Source organism: Bombus terrestris, chromosome 16 (genome assembly GCF_910591885.1).
Source record: "Bombus terrestris chromosome 16, iyBomTerr1.2, whole genome shotgun sequence".
Taxonomy (NCBI): Eukaryota; Metazoa; Arthropoda; class Insecta; order Hymenoptera; family Apidae; genus Bombus; species Bombus terrestris.
Window position 1 is genome coordinate 136,389 of NC_063284.1, and position 27,836 is coordinate 164,224.

The 27,836-nt window shown below is 39.5% G+C and overlaps 3 protein-coding genes and 1 long non-coding RNA gene across 18 annotated transcripts; 2 read left to right on the forward strand and 2 right to left on the reverse strand.

Annotated features, from left to right (window-relative positions):
* Positions 1-6,339: 6,339 nt before the first annotated feature.
* Positions 6,340-7,682, reverse strand: LOC100643221. 2 transcript variants are annotated; one of them, XR_132306.4, is made up of 4 exons: positions 7,529-7,682; positions 6,750-7,390; positions 6,509-6,692; positions 6,340-6,411 (listed from the first exon to the last, which is right to left on the reverse strand). It is a non-coding gene; the product is annotated as an uncharacterized LOC100643221 (long non-coding RNA). The 2 variants fall into 2 exon arrangements; XR_002308516.2 differs by having other exon boundaries at positions 6,500-6,692.
* Positions 7,683-8,647: 965 nt separating this feature from the next.
* Positions 8,648-11,472, forward strand: LOC100651510 (GTP-binding protein 128up). The gene is made up of 8 exons (XM_048413477.1): positions 8,648-8,884; positions 9,213-9,378; positions 9,491-9,621; positions 9,703-9,942; positions 10,142-10,310; positions 10,607-10,736; positions 10,862-10,984; positions 11,066-11,472. Exons 1-8 carry the CDS (start codon positions 8,843-8,845, stop codon positions 11,166-11,168), a joined length of 1,104 nt encoding a protein of 367 aa, XP_048269434.1. The 5' UTR covers positions 8,648-8,842; the 3' UTR covers positions 11,169-11,472.
* Positions 11,465-18,391, reverse strand: LOC100643100 (centrosomal protein of 131 kDa). Of its 10 annotated transcripts, none has more exons than XM_048413467.1 (11): positions 17,936-18,391; positions 14,581-15,050; positions 14,416-14,509; positions 14,213-14,327; positions 13,689-14,130; positions 13,380-13,597; positions 12,655-12,814; positions 12,326-12,582; positions 12,047-12,218; positions 11,799-11,962; positions 11,465-11,718 (listed from the first exon to the last, which is right to left on the reverse strand). In XM_048413467.1, the coding sequence occupies exons 2-11, from the start codon at positions 14,866-14,868 to the stop codon at positions 11,580-11,582; spliced, it is 2,049 nt and encodes a 682-aa protein (XP_048269424.1). In that variant the 5' UTR covers positions 14,869-15,050; positions 17,936-18,391; the 3' UTR covers positions 11,465-11,579. The 10 variants fall into 10 exon arrangements, with proteins under 10 accessions (XP_048269424.1, XP_048269423.1, XP_048269421.1 ...); XM_048413466.1 differs by lacking the exon at positions 17,936-18,391 and adding an exon at positions 16,759-17,269; XM_048413464.1 differs by lacking the exon at positions 17,936-18,391 and adding an exon at positions 16,496-17,269.
* Positions 17,762-27,263, forward strand: LOC100644381 (basic-leucine zipper transcription factor A). 5 transcript variants are annotated; one of them, XM_048413472.1, is made up of 5 exons: positions 17,762-17,899; positions 20,323-20,419; positions 21,198-21,371; positions 23,472-23,830; positions 24,127-27,263. In XM_048413472.1, exons 1-5 carry the CDS (start codon positions 17,888-17,890, stop codon positions 25,033-25,035), a joined length of 1,551 nt encoding a protein of 516 aa, XP_048269429.1. In that variant the 5' UTR covers positions 17,762-17,887; the 3' UTR covers positions 25,036-27,263. The 5 variants fall into 5 exon arrangements, with proteins under 5 accessions (XP_048269429.1, XP_048269430.1, XP_048269432.1 ...); XM_048413473.1 differs by having other exon boundaries at positions 24,130-27,263; XM_048413475.1 differs by having other exon boundaries at positions 24,133-27,263.
* The last annotated feature ends 573 nt before the right edge of the window (positions 27,264-27,836 follow it).

The following is a 27,836-nucleotide window of genomic DNA, read 5'->3' on the forward strand; positions in this document are numbered from 1 at the left end:
TTATAAATTAATAGCTTAGATGTTATAAATTAATAGCTTAAATGTTATAAATTAATAGCTTAAATGTTATAAATTAATAGTTTAAATGTTATAAATTAGTGGTTTAAACTTTGTTAGTAAATAGTTAAAATGTTATGGTTTAATAGTTTAAACGTTTTAAGTTGATAGTTTAAATCGCAACAGTTCTTTCTTAATGTTCACAGTGCGAGAGGTGTAGCACAAATGAGCTCGCGCGCGAGTAGCATCTTCCTTATATAACATTGGCAAGCACTTGACAATGTCAATCAAACGGTAACGGTTTGTTGGTATCTTAAAAGTTGATTTTTCATTATAACACAATCGAATTTAATAATTTTTAATTTTTTATTGTAAATTGACGCCTTCAAGCAATCTATTATAATAACCATTTTCATAATTTTTATATTTTTTATCAGCTGAAACTAAAGTTGCATTTCTATGGTACTACTTTTTGACGTAAAACTGTCTTAATCTATATTCAATAGCAGTTTATAACAAACATAATTTTATTATAATAGCCAAAAATGAAGTTGACCAGTGGTCAAGAGCCCAAAAAAGAAAGAATCTATATAATATTTCAATTTGTAATAATTATTGATTTTTTGGCACTCTTTTACGAACATTATCTACTTTAATGATCCATCATAATATTTTATAACAATTTATCAATTTTCATAACTTAATTCTAGGCATATACCATCGTTCAACAATTAATTATTAAATATATAAATCTAATATGTTCTTACACGCACAAGTGTGTTTTACTTCCTAAAATAAGATCATGATAAAATAATAAAAATTTTAGAATTTATACATCAATCAATAGCAAAGTAAATAATGATAATAAATTATTTTCAATTAAAGAAATTTCTCTTTTTCTGATAGTAGACATGATAGTAGTAGTTTTCAAAGATCATTCTAAATTGCTAACATTTTTGTCACGTTTTTCTATTTATTACAATGTTTGAATTATTGAAATATATTTACTAATAATTGTATGAATAATTAAGTAATATACTAATATACTAATACTATATTTTGTTTAATAGTAGCAGCTACATTCGTGTAATATAAAAGCTTTTCATTAAAAACATAATCTTATTCGTAATTGTTACTGAACATTGTCTGAAATATGTTTTCTATTCCTCAATTTCATCAATTCAACTGTTCGAATACGTTAAATTTGCGCGCGCTCGTGTATACGAAAATCAAGCGCCCCTATTGGCGCAATATATTAGAAATTTAAATCGAGCATGCTTATTGGCGCAGAATATTGTCAAACGAAATTGAATTTTCCTATTGGCGGGGTTTACATCACAGACGCCACAAGCGATTAACAATCGATAATTCGAACTGATACAAGATGGACGTTATAGATGATTATTACTAAATCAAGTCGTTGATTTCTCATGCAGATTTGATAATGATTGAGGTATTATAACAAAGCAAACGTACGTACACGGTTATTTTCTCTTTTTATTGGATCAATAGTAATCGATATTTGCTAAATAATTGCTAAACAGCTTACAATTGGCATATAATAACATCATTTTATAAATAGTTGCATAATTTGTTGAAAATATTAAGATGAAAAAAAAGAAGTTAAAGAAATCACGATCATCTTTTATATTCAAGAATCTTGCACAAAAAACGTTGTGCGAATGTAATTCGACGTGAGTTCGACTCTTCGTGTTGACAATAAAGATCATTTGGCCTTTCCAAAAAGTTAATAGAAAAGTTCCAAGTTAAAATAAGATGTAGAATTCGACTTCTTAAGGCGTATCTTTCTAATTTGTAATTTGTAATTTGTACAAAAATGATATAATAAATTTAAGATTATACGGAAAACATCATATCTAAAACCATTTGAAACTGCTCACAGTCATTGAAAGGAAAAAAACGAAAACCTGTACCAATCGGACAGGAGTGCAGATCCACGACTGAGTCCCCAACAGATTCACAAGCATCTCCGGCGCGACGACAACTCCCGCGATCCGATGCGAACGTCGAGCAGTCGTCGAGCAGTTACAAAGACTGAGGTGTGCTTGGGCCGCCTTACGAATCCCAAGAGTTGTCCAGTGCACGTTGACCCGCGCGTACCCGGAATACGCACGAGCGAGTACGTCACGCGACAGTTTGAAACAACTGAGCGATCGCGAACCTACAAATCGCGGGTACAATTTTTCGTTCCAAGATGGATAAGTATCGCTGTAAAGAATGAGCTCACAATGCACTTAACATAGGTATCTATCTTACGATTAATTAAGGCTAAAACGCACGCATTCTACGGTGTCCCCCGGTGTCCAACGATGTCCAACGGTTTCCAACGGTGTCCAACGTCGTCCAACGGTGTCCAACGATGTCCAACGGTGTCCAACGGTGTCCAACGATGTCCAACGTTGTCCAACGGTGTCCAACGATGTCCAACGGTGTCCAACGGTGTCCCACGTTGCAGTCCAGTCCAGATCATCCAAAATTCTTTTGGCGGCATTTGGAGATCCAAACCGGACTGGTGCGTAGTTCTTAGCTTGGCATCGTTTTCCAAAAATTAATCAACGGATTAATTTTTTGGAAAACGATGCCAATTACCAGGTCTCACCACGAGGAGGTGACTGCGCAAGAGACCCGCCCATGGGTTATTTAACTTTATACATCGATCTCGATATTCAACCTATTGGCAGAATATCGAGTACCGTCTCTACTTGACCATGGGCCTGCGTAAAGAGATATGGGAGTATACCACGCGACAGTGTGAAAGAATTAAGCGACCGCGAAGCGAAAAATAACGAGGACAATTTTTTCTGTGTAGTAAGCAAGAGGATGAAGAGAAAAGAGATTTTTATTTTTCGTTCCAAGATGGATCATTGTACCGAATAGAATCACAATACACTTTACATCTGTATTTACCTTATGAATAATTAAGGCCAAAGCGCCCATACCCCGCGGTTGCCCACGACGTCCCACCCATCGGGAGGTATTAGTCCGGTCTAGATCATCGAGACAGTTTTGAATGATCTAAACTAGATTGTGTTGAAACAGTTTTTACCATGATCTCGCTGTTCAAATGTTAAATGTTAAATGTAAATTAGTTATGTAATAACTAAAATTAGTAAGTAAATTAGTAATTAAATGTTAAATTTAAATATTATAAATTGATGCTTTAATTGCTATTAAGTAATGGTTTAAAAGTTGTTAATTAATGGTTTGATTGTTATAAATTAATGATATAATTGTTATTAAGTAATGGCTTAAATATAATAAATTAATGCTTCAATTATTCTTAAGTAATGGTTAAAATGTCGTTAATTAATGTACTGATTCTAATAAATTAATAGTTTAATTGTTATTAATTAATAGGGCAAATGCTATAAAGTAATAGTTTAAATGTTATAAATTAATGGTTTAAATGCAGTAAATAAATATTTCGAATGTTGTTAATTAATAGCTTAAATGTTAAAATAAATGTTTTGAATGTTGTTACTTAATGGTCGAATTGTTGTAAATTAATAGATTATATGTTACAATATATGTTACAAATTAATAGGTTAAATGTTATAAATTAATAGTTCGAATGTTAGAAATTAATGGTTTAAATGTGTAAAGTAATAGTTTAAATGTTGTAAATTAATGGCTTAGACGTTACAAAGGAATAGCTTAAATGTTATAAATTAACAGTTTAAATGTTATAAATTAATTGCTGTAATGTTATAAATTAATAGCTTAAATGTTATAAATTAATAGCTTAAGTATTATAAATTAATAGCTTAAATGTTATAAATTAATAGTTTAAATGTTATAAATTAATTGCTTTAATGTTATAAATTAATAGCTTAAATGTTATAAATTAATAGCCTAAATGTTATAAATTAATTACTCAAGTGTTGTAAATTAATGGGTTAGACGTTATAAATTACTAGTTTCAATGTTATTATTTGATATTTTTTTTATTTACCTTATGTTTAAGTTCCTTTCCGATGTTCGCTCTCCGATAAAATTTATATTATATTATCGATATTCGTTCATTTACTCGTGCTAATTACAAAATAAAATATTCTTTTTTCTTGAATAACACCTACCTCACTGACTGCGATGTTTAAAATTCTTACTTGATACTTACTTAAAATTCAGGTTCTTCTTTAATTCCTCTCGAGTGAAACGAGTAAATTTACTCGTCATAGTTGTAACGTAAAATGGCTTTTTTTCTTCAGTACCGCCCGCGTCGCTGTACGTGATACAGTTATTAATTTTGTAGCGAATAACATCAATTAATTGACTGTAATCACGGTTAGGTATTTCTTCGTTAAATCTATCTATCTATTAGGCTATTAGCGAGAGACTTATTGATGCCTGTTTCAACCGCTCGCGGAGAGACGCGATCGCGAGATAACGCGTCAACGAGAGTCGTAAATTCTCGTTACGATTAAACAATCGACGCCACGAACTGATTGATCCCCTACTTCTATTACGAGAATAGAGGTGGTTAGGTTTGAGTGTATACGAACAACTACACTGGGTTGGTTGATAAAAGTTTAATAAAAATAACGAAACAACAATGCCTTAAAGAATGGTTTGATTCTTATAAATTAATGTTTTACATGTTGTCCATTAATGTTTCAATTGTTATAATTTAATAGCTTAATCGTTGTTAATTATTTGCTTAAATCTTATAAATTAATGTCTTAGACGTTATAAATTAATAGCTCAAATGTTAGAAATTAATGGTTTAAATGTATAAAGTAGTGGTGGAAGGACGTCTGTCCTTGTCGCGCAATATAGCTTTCCTTGTGTAACAGGAGTTGAGATACCTTCTCCTACGTTCTATGCTCCTGTTACTTTCCCGCAGTTCCAGCCGTCTTCCATAAATGGCAACATCGATCGCACACGTCGATAATTCAGTTAGTAATAATTATCCACGACGACCTTTCGTCACCCAGAGGCAGCTCCGTCAATTTTTGCATGATTTTCGCTAGACGTATTTAATTTACGATCTTTTGTGTACGAAGGACTTAGCACAGAATCTAAGGATGCTGCTACAATTCTTTGGATACGTAACAATTGCAGATATTTTGCGACATTGTTAATTTTTTGCAACTCAACAGGATAATTTATATCGATTAATAAACTTTCTCAACTTCATTCCAAGCATATACCGCTGTTTAACAATTACGTTAATGATTAAATATACATGTAAATCTGATATTTTCACGCAGATGGTTCTGTTCTAATTCTGTTTTTAATATAAGATTATGTTAATACGTTGTTTTAGGTCAATTATTAATTAAATTACTTACGGTACTCGTTTTATTTAATAACGTTCATAATTTGTAATTGTAATATCCGGTAGAATATGGGAATCTGTCGTGCGATAAATGCTTATGTCCTTACCTATTCATATGCCATACCTACACCGACCAGGCACGGTACTCTTCTCCTCTTCCTTACCACACCTACCAAATTCCACAACAAAAATTGTTTGCGGGAGCAAAATGCGGTAGCTTTCACACTACCGCCAGTTGGGTTGGACACGCTACTCCGGGGAAAAGACACCGGAGTGTAAAAACGACCGCACGCCTCCCGCTAATAACAACAGCAGGACTCTGCAATCTCGAGAATCGAACACACCACATCAAAAGTCGAGTGCGAATTCCGACACTTTATCGAGGAGCTTTTTTTTTTTTTTTTTTTTTTATCTCTGTTTATTTGTTCCAGGTTATTTACATATTTTTTTACATCATTTTTTTTCCAGAATAAACGCTGAATTCTAATTGTAGGGTGGTACAGGCAAGAGTACCGATACGCGGCGGTACGACGTAGCCATGCATTATTACATTCTTTTCTCTTTTTTTTTTTTAAGATTATTATTGTTAAATAAAATAAAATTAAGCCGCTGTTGCGCTGTGCCTATGTACGATATTTTAATTTATGTCCTGAAAGCCTGGACGCAAAAACAGGACAGTTCGCTAGCCTATTAGGGAGGGGTTGGGAGGGGATGGTCTGGGAGGAGCGGGGAGGGGTGTTCTGTGGGATTAGTATAATATTTGTTTATCTATTTACATATTTACATATTTACACTTTGATTCGGTGAGCGTTGCCGTTCTGTGGCTCTTTATCTTGTTGATTTTTGTTGAGAATTCCGTATCCACCAGTATTTTTTTGTGTTTTTTCTGTGTTTGTCTTCTGTATCCTTTTGGGGGAGGGCCATGTTGTATCTCCACCTAGTGTCTGCCGTGCGGCCATCTAGGTTTTCCTCGTATTGAATAGATTTCATTCCTATTTTCCTTTGCATATGATAAATTATCGAGGAGCTAACCGAGCTTTTTACGTATCGCTTACTTAAACATACATTTCTGCTTAATCCATTTCTTCCACAAACATGGCTCCTTTTGTTTTTCTCTTTCCGTAAAAAAAAAAAAAACAGTTTAGATACATCCTATTATCCTATATCCTCCTTATTTCCATTCACCAGCCATTTTCCACTTACGACAATTACATTTGTTTCTTCTTCAGCCTCGACTTTTTCCTTTCTCAAATAACGTTTCAATAATTTCCTTTCTCTCTATTCCCTCCTGCTCATCCACCTCCTAACAGATACAATTTCTCTTTCCTGTCTGTGTCCGCAATGCGTCGTAATTCTCATCCACCCTTACAATCCGCCCTAATTACCTCCATATTTCCTATAATTTCATATAATTACTACATTTAATAATACCGTTCCATTTTATTTCTAATACCTTTTGTTCCTTTAAATGGAAGTCATTTAACATTAATCACTTCCCATATAGTGTCCGTATAATTACAAGATTCCAGCCGTGTTCTTCCTTACTAATATATTTCCAGATTATAATTACTACCTTTCGTAATAGTGTTCCATCCCATTGCCCGATTCCATTGTACATTTCGCAATTACACCTTTCTTAACGCAACCGTACTCTTAACCTTTCAAAACTATTCTATCTGTCATCCTATATTTTTTAAGCCTAATATCGCAGTTTATGGTCAATGGTCAAATAAACAACGCACACATATATCTCCTAAATGCATCTTTACCTATTCTTTAGTCTTCTAGAAACCAAATAAATCCGTTCTTCTATCATCCACAAAATTATATTGCCTTACATATTACCTATTATCTATTCTATTCCCACTTTGCAAATAAAGCTCAATTACTTCTCTCTTTTCATTCCTTTCTTGTTTCAAATCTTCTCGCGTCTAACCTACAATAATGTTTTTTACATATTTGGCACATTCACGCGCTTCTTCTTCTTCCTGTTCTTCTTTATTTCACCCTCCTGTTGCTGCTGCTTCTTGTTATTCGTCACAGTCCATTTCCCCTGTGTTGCACCACCACATCAATGCTCGCCGACAATTTATGCTAAGAAAAACAAATCGGTATAACCTATAACCGACATGACAACTATTGGGTTGACAACTAAGCGATTGCGGATTTTGTCATTACCACCAAATCACTTAGTTGCCAACCCAATAGAATTATCCTTAGCGTTATATTTACCTGAATCTACGATCAAAACGTATCTTTACGTTACACTTCCAGATACAAAAATATCTTAGGCATCTCCGACCACATGAAACTCTACATCCGTGGAACATGCGCTCCTCAGACAGCCGAATCTTGACAGGACAGAGACAAGATGTCGGTCATAAACTATGTAGCGTTCAGATCGACCATTCCGTCCGATAAACTATTCTAGTAGAAATATATTCTAATACTTTCAAATAAACTTTTCCTGTCCTCCATATAGTTTCAGTATCGTCTTACCAGAGGACAAATTTCCAAAGTTCCTCTCTCATATTGTTTAAGAAAGTGATATATAATACCAAATGTAAAAATATCGCGTACAAACTTTCCATGGCATTACTTTTCTTCGATGATAACGATAATACATATATAGCTGGCCAAGGACATCGATCTTTGCAGATGTACTAATACTAAGGCTTAAAACTAACTCTAAAGCTAAGACTTCCGACAAGGAATAAGTTCCTCGTTGTCCCTTACCGACCAATCAACAGTCGAGTTTACGATAAACTTGATTTAAATCTTACAATTAAAACCTACTTGACAGTGAAGCTAAACTAAAGTTCAAATATTACATAGATACTATAATATAAGACACATTGTTACATTCCAACGAAATTTTTCAACTAAAATTATAAACACTTTGACAAATCGATTCTTCTATTTAATAACTTAATATTTAGAAGAATTGTACAGGAAAGCTTTCAACTTTTCGTTTTAAATTAAACGGTGCATCTTTGTAGAAAAATCGCTCACAAAATAGACTTAGCCTAGATGAGCTAAGTTAATGGACTTAACTACGTAAGGCTACGTAATATTTTTCATCGAGCAACTGCCCGAGAAATGGAAGCAAGTATAAGAAATTACAGCGCATACCGAATACAACTCTACAGCTTTTACCGACACATAGAACGGTGCGCACATTTTCCCTAGAGTCGCCACGTATCCGCTCTCATTTTGTTCATAAATTTTACATCTACTTCGTATTTGAAAACTGACCTTAATTTTTGTACTTTTCTCTTTTCTACGTATACTTATTCGCTTCTCTGGAATCCTGTGCGCGCACGCGCACGCGTGTATGCCTGTCGTGTATGTAGTGAAACATGTGTTTTAACCTGTCAGCACGTGGAAGACTTATGCAGTAACATATATATATATATATATATATATATATACATATATATATGTATTTCGATAATTTTGTAATGGAAGAACGTGAAAGGGCTTAAAAGAAATTTACTTAACTTAAATTATATCGCAAGTTAAAAGAGGTTTTCGTTTTCTATCAATATGAGTACCATATTGGAAAAGATCGCTTCGATCGAGGCCGAGGTAACCTTTATTTTATCTTCGTTCGTTTCACAGCGGCTTGCAAAAATTTCCAGCCATAATTAATTTTTAGCTTTATGTTCGAAAAACCATATCTAAAAGAATTACAAGTAATATTGGATATAAGAGTGTGATAAGTAAAAGAATATAGTATAATACACGAAGGATATATATGAATAATAAATAAATATTTGTATGCTTAACATTCTTTAAAACGTTGCTTTCAAAATATAAATTGAACATTTATCTGATATTTCTTTGGAAACGTCTGGAAGTCGCTTTATATTCACACTCTATTAAGACATTTATTATAATATATCTTTGTCTGTAGATGGCTCGCACCCAAAAGAATAAGGCTACGTCTGGTCACCTCGGTTTGTTGAAAGCTAAATTAGCCAAATTAAGACGAGAACTTATTACACCGAAAGGTGGCGGAGGTGGTGGGGAGCAAGGTTTTGAAGTAGCTAAAACTGGTGATGCTAGAATAGGTTTCGTTGGTACGTAATAAGGAAGTCTAAATCTAAAATCCGAATGCGTAAAGCATAAAGTTTACAAACAGCCGATGAAGCAATCTTTCATTTCGCTTTGCTTGTTCCACAACGATTATAGGTTTCCCTTCTGTGGGTAAATCTACGCTTTTAAGTACTCTTGCTGGTGTTTATTCCGAAGTTGCAGCGTACGAATTTACAACTCTTACCACTGTTCCTGGTTGTATAAAGTATAAGGGTGCAAAGATACAGGTTCCCAATTAGTTACGACTATTTTACCATAGGTATACCTTTATATTACATATGGTATGAAACGTCAAATGTATCTTCCAGTTACTCGATCTACCAGGTATCATTGAAGGCGCGAAAGACGGTAAAGGACGTGGGAGACAAGTAATTGCAGTTGCAAGAACTTGTAGTTTGATATTTATTGTTCTGGATGTACTGAAACCGCTTGGACATAAAAGATTAATAGAGCACGAATTGGAAGGTTTTGGACTTCGTTTAAATAAGCAGCCACCCAACATTACTTTCCGCAAAAAGGATAAAGGTGGCATTAATTTCCAAACCACGGTAATTGAACGGCAGGGAGAGGAGAAACATAGAGAACTACACGTGATACGATTCGTTTTAAATTTTGTACAACTTAACTATCTCTTTGTATATCTTTCATTGTATCGGACAGAATCATGTGTAGCTTTTGTAAAATGGTTAGATAGTTGTGCGCAAGACTTTGTGCAAGAGAACTTAAGACGGTTGTATTATGTTCCAGTGCGCACAGTCGGAACTCGACTTAGAAACAGTGAAAAGTATTCTGTCCGAGTATAGAATACACAATGCGGATATTACTTTACGATATGATGCCACATCCGACGATCTAATTGATGTTATCGAGGGAAATCGCGTCTACGTACCGTGTATTTATTTACTCAACAAAATAGGTAATTGCATTCGTTCGCGCGCGTGTAAGATCATTTAATCCTACTGTATTCCTTGAATCAATCTTAGACAATTTCTTAAATTTGAGGAGACTATGAGAGAACTGTTGTTGACAGGAGGCATCAGTTATCCTTTCAATTTTGTGCTGAAAATTTGTTATCAATATTAAAAGTTTTTGTTTTAGTTGACACTAAAACTGAGATAGATGGATAGGTATATACAAAATTCGAGGACTGCGGCAGGGTTAAAATGATTGAGCTTGAATTACCGATGAGAATCTTCTTCATTTGATTTTTAGATCAAATTAGCATCGAGGAACTAGATATAATTTATAAAATACCGCATTGCGTTCCTATTTCTGCTCATCACAAGTGGAACTTTGACGACCTCCTTGAAAAAATGTGGGAATACTTACAGTTGGTCAGAATGTAAGTAGCATTCAGGTCGATTGATTTCACTAGTTTTTTTTTTTTTTTTTTTTTTTTTTTTTTTTTTTTTTTAAATAATAAATCGTGCGTAATAATCGACACGTTTATTTGATTCTGATATTTAGCTATACCAAACCGAAGGGTCAACTGCCAGATTATAATTCTCCGGTAGTATTAAACAGAGAGAAACGGACGGTTGAAGATTTTTGTAATAAATTGCACCGATCTATCGCAAAAGAGTTTAAGTAGTAAGTATTCGCTCTAATTGCATTACTAATGATTTATTCTTGACTGCCAACACATTTTTTATTTGTTTACCTTATTTTTAGTGCCCTTGTGTGGGGTTCGTCTGTCAAACATCAACCACAAAAAGTCGGAAAAGATCACATATTATGTGACGAGGATGTCGTACAGATTGTAAAAAAAGTATAATTTTTATCAAATATTCCGCGTACCGTTACTATTAATTAGATTTGAATTGATTTTTATAGACCGTCTTCTGTAATTAAAAGTGTCGTAATTTTGGAGTTTATTTTGTTTTTGTTCGTACAAAATTATGGAATATTTTGGTCAGAATAGTGTAATATGAGATGCGTTAAAGACATACACAAGGAAAAGATATACAGATAGATATATTATACATATGTATATTGTACGAATAATAGTAGAAGTGGCTGAAAATGAAGTTTTTATCGAATAAGTGCGTAAATTATTAATAGGTACATAAATCATTTAAGACGGTTTTATTTATTTTATACGAAATGCATACCTAATCCTATCCGCATAAGTAAAAAAAAAGAAACACATATGATCGAATAAGTCACAAAACGACAACATTGTTATTTATAAAGTTTTTAAAATATATTCCCTTCTCTGTTGGTCCAATAACTTTTCCAAATGTTGACATTTTAATTTGACGTCATCACGTTCTTTGGTCAAATTTTTGATCGTCAGTGCTTTTTGAGTCATTATCAGTTTTATTCTACAACGTGAAAACGGGGTGTACTTGATGATATTGATAAGCATCGAGGTATTGATTTTCATGATTAATTAAGATCGAACCTGCTGTGTAATTGAGTCATCGAGGTGTCTCTATTCGCATTGATACGAGTGATTTCATGATAAAGCGAAGCAATTTTCTCCTCCAATTCCCTTTTTTCCCCTTCGATTTCTTGCCTCGCTAATTTTTTCGAGTTGTCTCTTTCCATACTTAGCCGTTTGATTACCTAAAGGATACCCGTTTCTCATTCGGAACGTTCGGTAGCCAATGATTGACGTACGACGAATTTCCATTGTAGAAAATATCCTACCTCGTTTGCGTTACTCAACTCGGATACGTATTCCTGCAACTTGTTTTCCGCGTGTTGCAACTGAACATCGGTTTTCTCCAGTTTATCCTTCGTCTGCATTAACTTAGTTTTATGAAGCTGTTCGTTATCTATCGCGGTTTGCAAGTCCATTTCGTACTTGTCCCTCAAAGATCTGAGAAACGGCACGATTGTGTATGTGTGTATGTATGTGTGTGTGTGTGTGTGTGTATTTTGGAGGTCGCTTAGGCCTCGAACGAGAATCAATAGCAAATTACCTACCTGAGCTTGCAATCAACGTTTCGTTCAAGCGTCGATCTTTCGTTTCGAAAATCTTTTTCTAAACGTTCGATGGCAAGTTCGATTTGTCGATCCCTCTCCTTGTTACACCCCTCTTTTATCTTACTCTCGGCTTGTTCAATTCGTAAGTTCTGTTCTCTCTTGTAATTGACCAACCAAGCTTCCCACTCAGCCTTCAGCGTTTCTTCGAGAGTCTTCTTCTCGTTCGAGTGTTGCTGCTTCAGAGTCTCGACCTCGCTCTAAAATTTCACGTCGATTCAAAGAAATCGATGGAATCAACAGATATTCGAAGCTTTCGGTTCGACCTCCACCTGATACTGCGAATGATTTTTTTGCAAACTGGCCTGCATTTCGGCTTCTCGTTTAGCTTGTTCCTTGGTAAAGTTTTCTCTGTCGCGTTGCAACTCTTGGAAAAGTTTCGTTTGTTGTCCTTTAAATTGGCTTTCCTGCTCCTCCAGCTGCTCTTGGTATCTAAAAAAGATCTGACATAAAGATCAATTGCACACAGCATTAGTCTAGTCTTTCAGAAGCAAAAGGTACAATGGCTTGCGAAACTATTTATACGCTTATCGGCATCTTTTACGAACATATTACTCGTGTTATACGGAACATTTTGAAACGTTATTAGCGTTATAACGGCATCCAGCTATCATGACATGGTAGTAGTAAAAATTTTAAACGATTCTGAGAATGTATACAGAAGTTTCAAGATATTTGGTACGAGTATATATTTTGCAGAGACCGCAAAACTATTTAAAAACATACAATAGTGCACGACATTGATAAGTCTTAGTTTAGTATTCAATGAGGCCATCTTTAACGCTTGTTACATGCTTAAGGTGACTATTCACGTTGTATATTAATTTCTTACCAGCTATAAGTTTACAGCAAATATGTTGCACAACATCTACGTACACATATATAAGTACACAGTTTCCCGATTAGGTTCAAATATAATCATAGCAGTCGCGTCTGATTAGCGTTGATAAAATTTCAAAATGTTTTTATATAACATTATATAAAATTAATTTCACACCTGGTCCACAAAATATTCTTCTCGTTGGCCAACATTCTCTCGTGACTGGCGATCAATTCTAGACGCAGTTGTTCCAACTGTTGATTAGAATGGCGTATTATACGCAATTCGGTGTCCTGTAGTTCTTTCATATGTATATTTCTTAGCTTCTGAATTTCCTCGGCGTGTTGCTCCGTCATATTACGTAACTCGGGTTCCAAACCTTTCACAGTCATTTCCTTAAAATCGACGAATCAAAATTACAAGTCGTTAAAAACTTTGATAAGCTTCGTAGCGATGCGTCGTATAAGTAAACCAGATAGTTGGAACCTTGATCTTTGTCGTTCTGGCCTCTATCCATCTCTCCCGTTTAATCTTCTCAGCGGCGGCAAAATGCTCTTTCGCTCGTTGCAACTCTACCGTATGCCTCTCTGTTGCAGCCTTCAAATCCCGTTGCATTTTTATTTCGATCTCTTTAACCCTCTGCGCCAACGAATTGCATTTCTCGGTCAAATCGGTTTTCTCTGAGATCAGCTGCTCGATAAACTTTTGATGTCTTTTAACTATCCCCTTGTATTTCTCGTCCTGTTGCTGCAGTTTGGAGGCGCTGCTCTTCCTCTGACTTTCCAACCTGTCGCAAGCCAATCTCCTTTCCGTCTTTAATTGTTCTTTCAAGAGCGATATGGTAGCGTTCTTTTCTTCGAGTTGCAGCTGTGCCGTAGCTAAATCCTCTTTAAACGCATAGTGGCTATCGCTAGGGGCTGAAACAATGCTAAGAACAGGAAGAGTTTCCAAGTGTCAATTTACAAGCGGGTATAGCACTATGACTATACATGACTATACCCGCTACCTACCTGTCATAGTTCACCACAGTTTTGTTAGTCAGTGGCTGCAGGTTACCAAATATCTCCCCAAATATGGTGGTGGCGTCTATCTCTGGTATATTTATCTTGGTATCATCCAAAGAACCTGTCGAATGCATACCTATTTTTATAGAAGCACAAGGAAAGAAAGCGAAAAGCTCTTAATACCGATGAAACACATTATTATCAGCTACCCTCTTCGAGTTTGGCCAAAAAAGACATTAGGTCGTCGTACACAGTTCCAGTTGCTACATATTTCTCTTCGGACTCGTCTTTCTCTGGTTTCAGCTGCAATTAGAAAGTTCGATCGATCGGATCGAGCCAAACGGATAGAAAGTTGATCGCATTGTTTCTCGAACCTGTAACTGATCGATTTCTGGAATCGTCACGGCAATGTCTTTCTCGAGATCACTGATCATACTGCAAAGCTTCTCGAACGAGCATGCAGTCGATTCGACGAAGTTTTGATTGCAGTCAGCATTCCCCATTTTCTCCATGATGACGTTGGAATCATCGTTGATTTCTCTTCTCTCGTACATAATATTCTCCTCTGTGAGTTTCTTTTGTCTGGACTCGACATATTTCGATAGGAGAGACTTGTTCACGGGTGGTTTCCCGTGGATCTTTGGATGGTCGATGTTAATCATAAAATACGGAACGGAAGGATTTGCCGTTGTTATGAAAGTTCGAGCAGGATCGTATTGACTGCCCAAGAGTTTTTCACCCCTTGTTTATAGGTGCGTTTGCGGTTGTCAAGACAATGTCAAGGTAACGCGATCAAATAACTTCACCTTAAACTTTTGCTTTGGATAGAATAACTAGTGGAAGACTAAAACGAAATTCCATTTGATCGCAAACTTTATCAACCGGCTCACGAAAATATTTCGATACTTAGCTTACTTTGACATAGAAATGTTTCAAGTACATATCGTATACGCGTTATATAAAACATTTTGAAATTTCATCAGCACTGCAACGAGACACGACTATCGTTATTATATTGGTTAAATTTTACACGAATCTCAAAATGTATATAGAAATTATAAAATATTTATCGTGTCTAAACGTATGTTTGTGAAAAATTAGTGTACAGCGTGAACAGCAGTCATCTTAAGCGTATAATATAATAAATGATATAATAAAATAATATGATCTCACCGAATACCGTTTATTAAACCGACGTTTATTAAAATATAATTCACTGTTTGAATAGTTTTGCGGTATCTGTGAAACATGTATTCTTCCACTAAATATCTTGAAATTTCTACGTATACTATCCGATTTGTTTCAAACTTTACCAATACAGTCGAATCCTGATAACACGAATCTCTGTAGCTCGAAACCCCCTATAAGGCTATACAATATTGTTTACTCCAAAAGAGTCTGACTCTAAAAGTCGAAATAAAATTTACTTTAACTCGAATTTTTTGTCACGTGTACAGATGCATTATTTTACCTTGAATTTAACTCGGATTTAAATCGAACGTAGGATAGCCAGATCTCTGCAACTCCAAGTGTATCTATAGCTATGCTGTGTGTGTCAAAGTATATGAGAAATCAATCGTTCCACATTGTCTCCTTTCTTTTAATTATTACACGTTTGTTCCAAACAACGTAAGACGACATCAAGCCGCGTATCCCTATTTCTTCTCTCTTCGATCACGTGCACGGTGACCACGGTAAATGGAAATTTTGATAAATCGAAACCTCTAAAATTCGGAGATATTAACACTTTCCTCGAGGTTCCATCGCTGTTACAGGCTACCTAGGTTCGACTCGACTATAATCACGATAGTCAAATGTTATAACAGTGCTAATGAAATTTCCAAATGTTTCGTATAACGTACGCAATATATTCACGAAAGATGTCTGCAAGTGTTCGAATATTTGCGTGAGCCGCGTATATTTGTCTTTAGCTAGTACGCGACAGTATGAATATTTGAACGATAAAGATAAAGATAAATAAATAAATGGTGGATGAAGGTAGGGATGGATAACAGAAAAATGATTCGTTGCAGCGATCGCGATTAACGCGCGTATCCCCTTGTCGCTAATTGTCCGTCGTCAACACTACGTATGCTTTATCTTTTACGTATTTGTGTTTAGGTTCTTTAGCAATATTTGTTTTATTTCCATCACTTTGTATCATTTTTTGATACTTTTGTGTTTTCAATTTCAGTTCGTGATAACAATGCAGTGCGCGTCGTGTCTATGCTTTATTTCGTTTAAGAATATATCGACGGGGCAGAGGGTAATGCAGAACTCGTACGTTACCGCGCTGGTGATTGCTAAAGGGTTGCTAGAGTGCAGGCAGCACCGTTTGGGGCGACCTGGCGAAGTGGGAATAGATCGTAGGGAACACGAGGAGATAGTGGTCGTCAGTCGGAAGAGAGTGGCGCGCGTGGGGCGAGGTTGCTGCGGGTGAACTCGTGGTGAGAAAGAGAGCCGAGGGTGAGGGTGAGGGTGAGAGTGAGGGCGAGGGCGAGGGCGAGGGCGAGGACGAGGGCGAGGGCGAGGGCGAGGGTGTCTGTACGTACACCGAGAGAGAATCGATCTAAAACTAGGAGTCGCCGCAGTAACCGCTGGGAGGAAGCCACTGTTACAATTTGCCCCCATATGCGCTAGTGAAATCTTAGATCGGGTAATTGTACGGCGAGAGAGCAGCCAGAATGAGGTGTTCCCGCGAGGTGGTCGCTCACGTTCGGCCCGCACGTTGATTCAAACTCACGCGATACGCCACGCCGATACCGAGCTGATACAGTGCGGAAATCCACCAAACGATTCACTCCGAACTGAGGTTCTACACCGAAAAGAGAATAACAGACAAAGAGAGAGACAGGGAGGGAGGGAGGGAGGGAGGTACAGAGAGAGAGAGAGAGAGAGAGAGAGAGTGAGAGAGAGGAAGAGGGAGAGAAATCGACACTGATAGAAAGAGAGGAAAAGGCACGAGGAGCGCGCCACAGACAGATAGATCGACTGCGAGAAGCGAGAGAAAGAGGAAGAAGTGGAAAAAGAGGAAGAGATAGATAGAGATAGAGAGACAGAGAGAGAGAGAGAGAGAGAGAGAGGGAGAGAGAGAGACAGACAGACAGACAGACAGACAGACAGAGAAAGAGAGACATAGAGGCAGAGAAGGATAAAGACAGACAGATAACGAGAGGGTGGAAGTGAAAGAGAGATAGAGAGAGGAAGGGAGAGAGAGAATAAGAGCGAAATCGAGAGTGTGAGAGACGGAGAGGGACGAAGAGAGAAAGAGAAACGGTGTCGCATCGCAAGGTGTTTCGGTATACGGTGCACGAGACGGAGAAACGTTCGCGAGAAGATCGCGAGAGGTTCGGATCGAAGGAAAAACAAGCAAGCGGGCAGGTAGAGAGGCGAAAGACCAAGAGGAGAAAGGGCAAGAAACGCGCGGATCCAAGAAAAATCGAGAGAAACGGGCCGAGAAAGGGAAAGAGAGAGAGAGAGAGAGAGAAGGAGCGGGAGCACGAGAGAAAGAGAAAGGGAGAAAGAGAGAGAGAGAGAGAGAGAGAGCGCAAGCAAGGGTGGGCGGACAGTAGTGCACGAGAGCATCCCGTCGCCACGATAATGCGACGTGCAGCTTCTTTGCTCGTTCCTTCTGAATAAGTGCTTGCTGGGACGGTCCCTTACCTGCAGGGATATGACGTAATGGCAAGAGAGGTACGCATTTCTATTACATTCTCATATTCTTATTACCGATCGTTTTTGTACAACCGCGAGCTCGTTGCATCCACCGCCTGTCCTCTCCTTCTCATCTCTTCATCTCCGTAGCCCCGAATTTTTATCCCGAATTTTTCTCCACGATCCTACAAGACGGTCTCGTTTGCTCTATTTTTTATTATCCTCCTAATGTACGCACCTTCCTCGCGAGTGTACCATCCATGTCGAAATGCTTGTCAACCAGTTACGCATTCGCGTCACGGACTCACGCGTACGCACGCATAGATTATGATAACCGTACAATTTTGGTAAACGAAAATATCGCATACCTTCCGCTACTGGTGCATTCGTCTAGGTCTAGATTATCTAGTGCTCGTTCACGTTCGTCCGTTTCCTATGTCTTTCGATCGTCGTTCTTATCCGCGAAACACTATCCTGTATTTCTCTTTCTCTTTCTCCCTCCCTCTCTCTCTCTTTCTCTCTCTCTCTCTCTCTGTTTCTCTCTTTTTCTTTCTGTCCCTCTCTTCCTCTTTCCCTCTCTCTCTCTCTCTCTCTGTCTCTCTCTCTCTCTCTCTGTCTCTCTCCCTTTCTCTCCCGAGATTCAGACTGATCTGACTGCGTACGCTGGTCAGCGCAGCTGCCCTTTTAGGTTATGCTTTCTTTCCGTCCGCGAAATCCCTTAGGATCGGCGTGGCCTCGATTGCGGTGTGTAACGGTTCGGAGCGTTTAAGCGATTGTTTACCAAGATCGTGCCCCGGAGGAAACTGCATCGAGTGCAATTCTGTTGCTGAACGAGAGCAACACGCCGAACGAGGGAGAGTGCGGCTGGCCCTGGTTACCGAGATTCTCTGCGTTTCTTGCACCTCCTAACAGTGTTTTTACCACTACTTCGTTTCATCCCCTTTGTATTTTCCTTACTTTCCTAGCTTTCGATTTTTCTTTCTTCTACCTTTCTCTTTTTCCTCTTTCCATTCCTCCCTTTCTTTTCTTCTCTTTTTTCTTCTTCCTGACGGTTTATCCGAGAATGATTGAATCAGGTCAGTGTTTTCGACCATAAGTTGCGCCTGCGTCTGCGCCTTGTTCACTTTGCGCCTCCCTGTTGAAAACTAGGGACAACCCAAACATAATATTCCTCTTTGGCTCGCATTATTCTAATATCGTTTGCGAGTCCCTGTAGCCCGATCCAGAGACCCCTTAACCTCGATAATCGAGTAATCGCTACCCTCACGCGTTCTCGAACTCTATGCTCTGCGTTCGATCGTGCAGCCACACTCCTAAGGTGTTGAAGAAAAGAAAGAGACGTTTGTTTTACTTTGTGATAAGCCATCGAACTGCTTGATGTAGGGGGGCCGCTTGTTGGCCAGTGATGTTATGAAGAATCGCAGGAAAATTTTGGCACGAAGCAAGAATTTTCGCTTCTTTCTTTCGTCCCACTTCTAAATTCGCGCTACGATCTGGAAGGATACAAACTGTTACGCCGTTCGTTTTTTCTTGAGACAGTTGATACCGGCGCGACAAATTTTGCTCTAATTTGCAGGTTAACGGACTTGAGAGACTGTTTTTGTTTGGCCCTGTATGCCCATGTTTGTCCTACTTTTGTCCAACAGCGCTGGCTGGTGTCGTTTGTCTTCGAGTACACCAGACCGACTGAAATTTCGAAAACTCTTCCCTGTGGGCACTCTCGTAGTGACGCGTTGTGTACACGTTCTAAATAAATTCTCAAGGAGAACGTTAAATTTTTTCCCGTGATTCTCTCGTTCGTCGTTTCTCGGCCAAGAGTGAAAGACGAGAAGAACAGGGACGAAAACGTGAAAAAAGGAAAAAAAAAAAAAAAGAAGAAAAAATATGTAGCGCGAGCTGTTGCAAGGATATATAGATATTCGATAATAACTTCCCAGGCGAGCAGGCGAGGCGCGCGAAAGGCTTTGTTTATAGTCTGTTCTACTTATTTACCGCGTATAAAACACGTAGGGTAAATTACTTTCCCGTTGACCCGGTGCCTGACACTCCACTTAACATCTAGGCGATAAGCATTTTCCATGGCGGCTCGCACGCGGTTTTACAGTTTCTTTACACGCAATTACATCTCGTTTAAAGCGATTCCCTCTCATTGATAGACCTACTATTTTCCAATACGTACAGGACTCAACTAGCCTGCTTCTCTCTCTCCGGCCTGTTTTCGATGCTAACTCAACGAATTCCTCGGGCATTGACCAACACGTGAACGCGCCAATTATCCAAACTGACTTTCTTCTGTGAGCCTCCTTTTACCAAACTCTATCCTTAGTGCCCCTCTGCGAATCCTTTGTCGTGTCCTTTACCTTTACCTTGTCTTCTTGATCGCGTTTGTAAAATGAAACTGGTAGGTTTCTCGCGCAATCGCGTGATTTGAACGCAAACTGCATCGGTTAATTTCTGTGCAGGAGTTACGGAGCAAGAGACCTTTTAAGATATGGGACAGCTGGCGTAACGTAAGAAAGGGACTGTGTGTTAGCAATTTCGAGGAACTGATACACCAGGGTAAGAAGCGAGCGTGCCCTCTGAAACCGCTAGCGAAAGTAACGACTCGCTGGTGCTCGCTGTGGAAAGTATACATAATGTATCTCGACGATTCTACCTTTGCTCCGAACCGGAGCCGCCTTTGCTTCGATGCTCGATTTCTCGCGATAAGCGCTGCTCTGATACACGACAATTTATATACATAACGTGATTTCTTTCTTTTCACGACACACAAGATATTGGATTACTGGTCGCAAGGTATCGCTTTTTTTATGCAGAACATTTATTCGAATCGAAGCGAATCGAATCGAATCGAATCGAATCGAATCGTCGCCGCCCGTTGTCGGACAAAGAGAGAGAGAGAGAGAGAGGGAGAGAGGGAGAGAGAGAAAGAGAGGGAGAGAGAGAGGGAGGGAGAGAGGGAGAGAGAGAGAGAGAGAGAGAATAGAGAAGATAACGGATAACACGTTCACGAAGCGTTTCGTACGAGATCTCGAAGAAAGAACCGTAGGCGAGGAAGATCGTGAATATTCTCTTCACCGAGAGAGGCATCTACCATCGAATCGAATCGTATCGTATCGAATTAACCCGCAGATTCGATTCGAACATCGTGAGACACTCCTCTCTCGAACAGCGGATAAACATTACTTTGTTCGTTCGTTATTTCGCCTCGGTCTACTCTTCTTTCTTTTCATTCCTTCCTATCGTAGTTCGAATCGACGCTACAACGTAACGTTGTCGATCGATCATGTTCCAGGCCGACTAATCGCTGTTTCATTCTTTCTCTCTTCTCTTTCAGGTAAGGAGAAATTGGGCGTGCCTCAGAACGAGAATGTCTCCGTAGTTCTGGAATCGGACGGAACGCAGGTCGAGGACGGCGAATATTTTAAAACCCTAGCGAATAATACGATTCTGTTGTTGTTACGGCATGGTGAACGCTGGTGTCCAACTGGGGTCGACATCATACGCGCCGGTACCTATTCGAAGAATAACCATTATCTGCCGTGCATAAGTATCAAGGATACCTGCTGATCGAAACATTGATATTTTTATCGTATTTTCAACGACATGGTAGAAGAATGCGCTTCTCTATCTATTAATTCTTCTTACTTCTTCTTATAACTGCGATCCAAAGTGAAACTTCCGTTAAATCGAAACTGAAACATATGATACATTCCACATTCCATAAATAGCTAAATAAATTCATCAAATCTATAGAAGCTTATAAAATGTAGTTGGAAACATATATTCTGCTTGTTCTAAAATTTCAACGTAGATGCGATTAAAGCCGCTTAACTTGGATGTTCCCCGTAGATGAAATTTTCATCCACTTTCGATTATTGCTTCTTTATATATACCAGTTGTTACTAATTACTAAATACCAACTGCTGCTTTTATCAATTTCTGCCAACCGTATATAGTTGTCGCGGATAAGACGATAAGCGGAAATTCGATAAAAAATTTGAAGCGTGCTTTATACGTTTGCGATATATTGAAAGCGTTCAAATACCTATGCACGGTAGCGTTGTCTTGGCGGAAAAGAGAGGTAGAACCGAGGAAACGCGTGCTGATAGGATTAACCTATAAATTAGAGCATAGACCGCGAATAGCCGTAAGAGTACAAAATGGAAGGATTCCGTGAAAAGTAGACAAACAGGATGATCGAAGCGATTCGTCGAAAGCCAAGAAAAGACACGCCGTATTAATAAGATATTCCATTATCTATGCTGCATTCTCTCTCCTCTTACTTCCTCGCTTTGAACGTGATCAGCCTTTACCACCGCTTTTATCCCTCTTCTCACGCGGTTAAGTAAACAGGTTGCAAATAACGCGATACTCTCCTGCTAAATATCTAGAGCCGAATTATTTTTACAGAGAAGCAGGAAAAGAGCGGCGGGGGGGGGAAGAGAGAGAGAGAGAGAGAGAGAAGCATAGCTTGTTTCGATCGCAAAGTGACGTGTCTTCTTCCAACAAATTGATCGTCGATCGATCGTAGGGTAAAGATCTAAGTCGCGTTTTGCATCAGGCAGCTATAGTTGAAATCGCCAGATCGTCCAACCAAAAATAGACGAATGAGCTACTTGTGATTGAACGACCAGATGTAGATTCAAAGTAGTGTCAACTTGGTTGACACGGAGTTTGCACGGTGGAATTTGAATAGAAATTTTTAATGCAAACGATGTTTAAGCACAATGTCGATCAAGTTGAAGATTGTAGTCGTGAGAAGAAGAAATATTCGTCCATTTTTTACCCCGTTGCGATCTGATCGTTTCAAGCGTAGTTGCTTAATGTAAGCAACCGACAGCTTAAGTCTCGTTTACACCAGGTAACGTTTTGTCCATCGGCTAGATTCATTCTAAATTGTTTGTAAATTCACCGCGTAAACACATTGACAACCAAGTTGAAGCGACTTGCGATCGTTGGTCGGGACGAAACCCACTCGTCGTTCATATTTTTGGTCGAACGACCTGGTAGTTACTTGATGTACATGTGACTCGAAGCTTCGCCAAATTCGAAGAATCTAAGATCGTCGGATGAAAAGTTACCTAATGCAGTTAAGGGGTTTTAAAAAACGAAACATTTGTAAGGTCATGTAATGTATTGACGGTGGCAACGTCAGCGTCGACGACGGCGTCGACGTGAGCGTTGTATGTCGCGGTCGGATCACAGCAAACTGAGTTTCGCGATGATAATAGCAGGGCCAAGCAGGGGGACGCGAGCCCTTCGTGAATAGAAGACGGAGTATCGATTCATAAGTACAATAAGACAAAAGTACAGATTCGTTGAAGAGGGCGATCAGATAACGATTTGTTCCGTGAACAACGTGGATGGTGTACAAGGCACGGCGCCCACGTTGGCTACCGCGTATCCGGCAACGAGCCGGAAAAAGATCGATACGCGTTCATCGTAATGTACTTAGGCGAGGCAAGACATACATGACATGTACCTTGTTGCGTATCGCTGGTTGGCTATATCGGTATGTACATATGTAGCCAACGGTGGAAATAGGATAGGTAGCGCGCCGCGTACGAGTCTAACACGCTCTCACGTCCCGTGTGTCTATTGATTTCAGCGATTTCGGCAATTCCGAAAATAGTCTGCGAAACGATCCACGCCCTGGAGCTACACGATGAGACGCCGTCGTGGAAGATCATGGACAATAAGGGACGAGTCACGGTGGTGCTGCACTGGGATCAGCGTTCATCGACGTCGTCGCAGGCGCAGCAACAGCAGAAGGGTCAAGATGTGCAGGCCTCCAAGTATTCGCCGACTAAGAAAACCGACCTGAGCGGTAGTCAACGGCCGCCCTTGGTCATCCAGACCAGCCTGGACAAGCTCAACTATGCAGGGAAGCTGGGTCATCTGGCGGCAGAAGTTGGTCCTAGCCGTTACACCAGCCCCCATATCACTGTGATAAATCATGACGACATGGTACGAGATCGTGACTATCTTTTTTATCTCGAGCTCTCTTTTCACTCTGTAGAACCGATTCACGCGAGGTTTCCGGGTAACGAGTCGATTTCGATGGCGCAGGAGACACCGAGCGCCAATGTCACGTTCCATGGAGATCCAGGACGCTGTTAAGCTGCACGATTCGAGCCCGGAAGCCTCGAACGCGTCGAGTCGCGGTCGCGTCTACCGACGTCGATACACACACAGTAGTAGCCTCGAGAAATCCTCGAATCTTCGATCTATTCAAACGATTAAAACCGCCGTGGTAACGACAGCAGCAGCAGCAGCAGCAGCAGCAGCCGCAGCTGCAGCCGCAGCCTCAGCCACAGCCTCACGGGATCCCAGGCCGTCTGGTGAAGCAGGGTACCAACTCGTTCGACAGCACCACCATCCATATCCACACGCCGGAATGCTCGAACCATATTCATCAGCCGGTAGCGAGGAACGGGAGCCCTGTCAACGGAGCGGACGGCGGTGCCAGCGGAGAATGCGACTTCCATTGCTGTGCCCTGCACGAGGAGGGCCGTAGAATCGCGGTGCACAAGTCGGTGGCTACATCGCCGATCCAGGATGCCCAGCATCAGCAGTATCAGCAACAGCATCATCATCCGCATCCGCAGCAGCAGCAACAACAAACGCAGACTCAAACGCCCTCGCCTCAACCACCTTCTTCTCTGTCGGACGGGACAAGACGAGCGGGCCTGAGCAAAGGTCACGTGAGATTCTGCGACACCGCGGACGAGGAGTCGAGCTCCCGACTTGCCGGCAACTCGGCTGCTAGCTTTCATCTTCATCATCATCACAATCATCATCAGGAGCACGACAGCTCCGAATCCGAGACCGAGAACACGATCATGGAGGACGAGATCGTGACCTCGGAGAAATTTTTACTGCTCATCGATCAGCTCACCGTAGACCAGAAGCACTTAAGCATCAAGGACATCGGTATCATCCTCGAACGGCTCAGCTCGAAGATCCTCGATGTAGAGCGGCTCGACCGCGAGAGCGAGAGCGAGGAGTGTTACAACTGGACGATTAAGGCTATTATTAGGGGAGACGTGTTGCGGGAGCTCGGAGTTATTTACAATGGAAATTATTACGCGATCTCGGAGCATCCTGGATATAAAGAGGAATCGGAGGAAAATAACGAGGATAACGAGGAGGAGGAGGAGGATAGACTTTAATATGATGCTGTTTTACTAGATAGATAGATAGATAGATAGATAGATAGATAGATAGATAGATAGATAGATAGATAGATAGATAGATAGATAGATAGGTAGGTAGGTAGGTAGGTAGATAGGTAGATAAATAGATAGATAGATAGATAGATAGATAGATAGATTATACACCTATTAATGGTTATTATTAATATAGTACGTATCGAGCTGCAGGGAGGGGGAAACGTTTAAAAGGGCAAAGAACGCGTATGAAAAACACGGGAAATGGAGAAAGGTTGAATCGGCGGAGGGTCGAACGCACGAACATTCTCAGATTTTTTGATAGAAAATCGGGGGTGGGTAGGAAGGCCGGGGATGACGGTAAACGAGCGGCAAAACGTGATTTTTTTCAAAATGTTTTCATAATAAAACGAAGGTCGCGTTATAATAAAAAAAAAAGAAAAAAAATCGTACGATACCTTGTAAACTTAGTTCTAAAAACGGTTGTTGAAATATGTACTTATTAAATAGTATATATACTTGTAGGAAACATTTTTGGGATTACGGACGTTGATTCCGTAACCGTCCACAACACTGCCCTATCTAAAAAATAAAAAAAAAGCAAAAAAAAAAAAAAAAAAAATTGAGAGGTAGAGAAAGGAAAGGAGGGGAATAAGAGGAGAACGAAACAAGATAGAGGCTCGATCTGTTTGTGGCTGTCTGTCGAACTGTTCTGCGTTGTTTTTCGTCCCGCTCGATCTACGACGACGAACCGACGGAAACTAGAACCGAACTCTCGATTGAACGTCGCGAAACACAAATATGTAGAGAGCAAAAGAGAGGCACAGAGATAGACAGATAGATAGATAGATAGATAAATGAGAGAGGCAGAGAGTAGAACGACTACACACGATGATCATGAACGGCCAAAAATTCGTCTCTGATTTGGCGTGGAAAACGCGCCGTATCATTGAAAAGAAGAATGTAGATCCAGCAGAAAAAGGCACAAGAAAGAGAGAGAGAAAGATGAAAAAGAAAGAGGATATGTACACGTCGATTTATTTGTCGTTTGTCGCCGACGTAAATTCTCCTAAGATTCACGGGCTTAAATCGTGCTTTGCGTAGCAAGAGTCCCTTGCAGTCGGAATCGGACATTCCACTTTGCCAAAGGATTCTCGTTCCCCTTCGATCGTCAGAAGCGCGAGCCGTTTCAATCGAAAGTCAAGCTACAGATAGCCTCGAGAGTTTCGTTCGAAGCAGATCGTTTGAAATGAAAATTTTGTTCCTTGTCAGTTTGTAAGAAACGAATTAAATCAACTGCCCGGCTCTCGCTATGTATAACACACGGTGCACGTACTACGACATGCGACGCGTTGTTTCATTCACGTACGTTACACACCATACATTATACATGCACATACACATAGAGACATATGAAATACAGTTGTCTAACACACAGAGAATCACAGAGAACACATGCACGCGATACGGTATATAGGGAATACGGAAGACCTCATTCAGGATTTACGTTAGCGATTACGCTACGATAAGTGATACCGATATATAAGAGAATTAGTCGCGCCACGGACAAGTTTATCCGGCGTACTCCGTGAAACTTTGCAATTTTAATATATTTCTATTGTAAGTATACTTGACACTGCGAACGAGGACACGACGAAAAATATTCGATAACGTATGTAGCGAAGGCGTCGTGCAAAGAAATCACACTTTATACATAAAGTGTGTGTGTGTGTGTGTGTACACACACACACACACACACGCACACACACACGCACACACACACGAATATATACCTAAATTACTGCTCCGTAAAGAGAGCTTGGTGCTCGGGATAAGAACCAACGGGGTAAAATTGCACGTGTGTGTACGTTGCATAGAAAGAACAACGTTCGGTTCAGTTCGTTTGGTTTTCCGGATGAGAGCAGTTTCCTTGTGGCATGGTCTTCGCGTACCTCGTTCCGTCCTCGATTTTCTCGCGCGTTACGTTTCTCGTATCGACTAGGGGGCTGGATGCGAGGGAAACTCGACCGAACGAGGAAGACGAAGCGTGAAGGTACGAAAGGCAACGAGGATGAACGAAACAGCGAGAGAGAACAAGTTCGAATGCGCGCCTGTGCGAATCTTTCGTTATGCGAGAACGAATGCGTGTCTGAAAGAACGGAACGAGAAGACCAAGAAGAGAGAGAGAGAGAGAGAGAGAGAGAGAGAGAGAGAGAGAAAGAGTGAGAGAGTGAGAGAGGAAAAGTGCGAGGATGGGTATAGAAAAAAAGGGAAAGATGAAGAGAGAACGAGGTAAAACGAAGCACGTCTTTTGTTGTGCGAAATGTCACTTCTCTTCTCGTGCCGACGGATGTTCTTTTTTTTTCGACCGATTCAGTGGAACAGAGTGTGTTACATGTGCTTTTATGAATTTAACGCTACACGACTTGTGCATCTCCCGAGGGATGTTTCTACCGTTCAGAACCCGTTTGCAGGTTTTTTCGTATCGTAGTGTCACTTTAAATATTAATAAATAAATGAATTATTAAAACTGAATAAACAAACGGATAAATAAATGAATGAATAAAACAATGAGAATAATAAAAATATAATAATAATAATAATAATAATAATAATAATAATAATAACAACAACAACAACAACAATAATAATAATAATAATAATAATAATAATAAAAGGGAATAAAAAGATTGTTATAAGTTGTAACTGTTGTTTTTGGTATAATGCAGGTACTATATACCCGTTGAAAACGAACATGGGGCCTCCGTCATTCATTTACGCAGCCTTCATCCTTAAATCCTTCG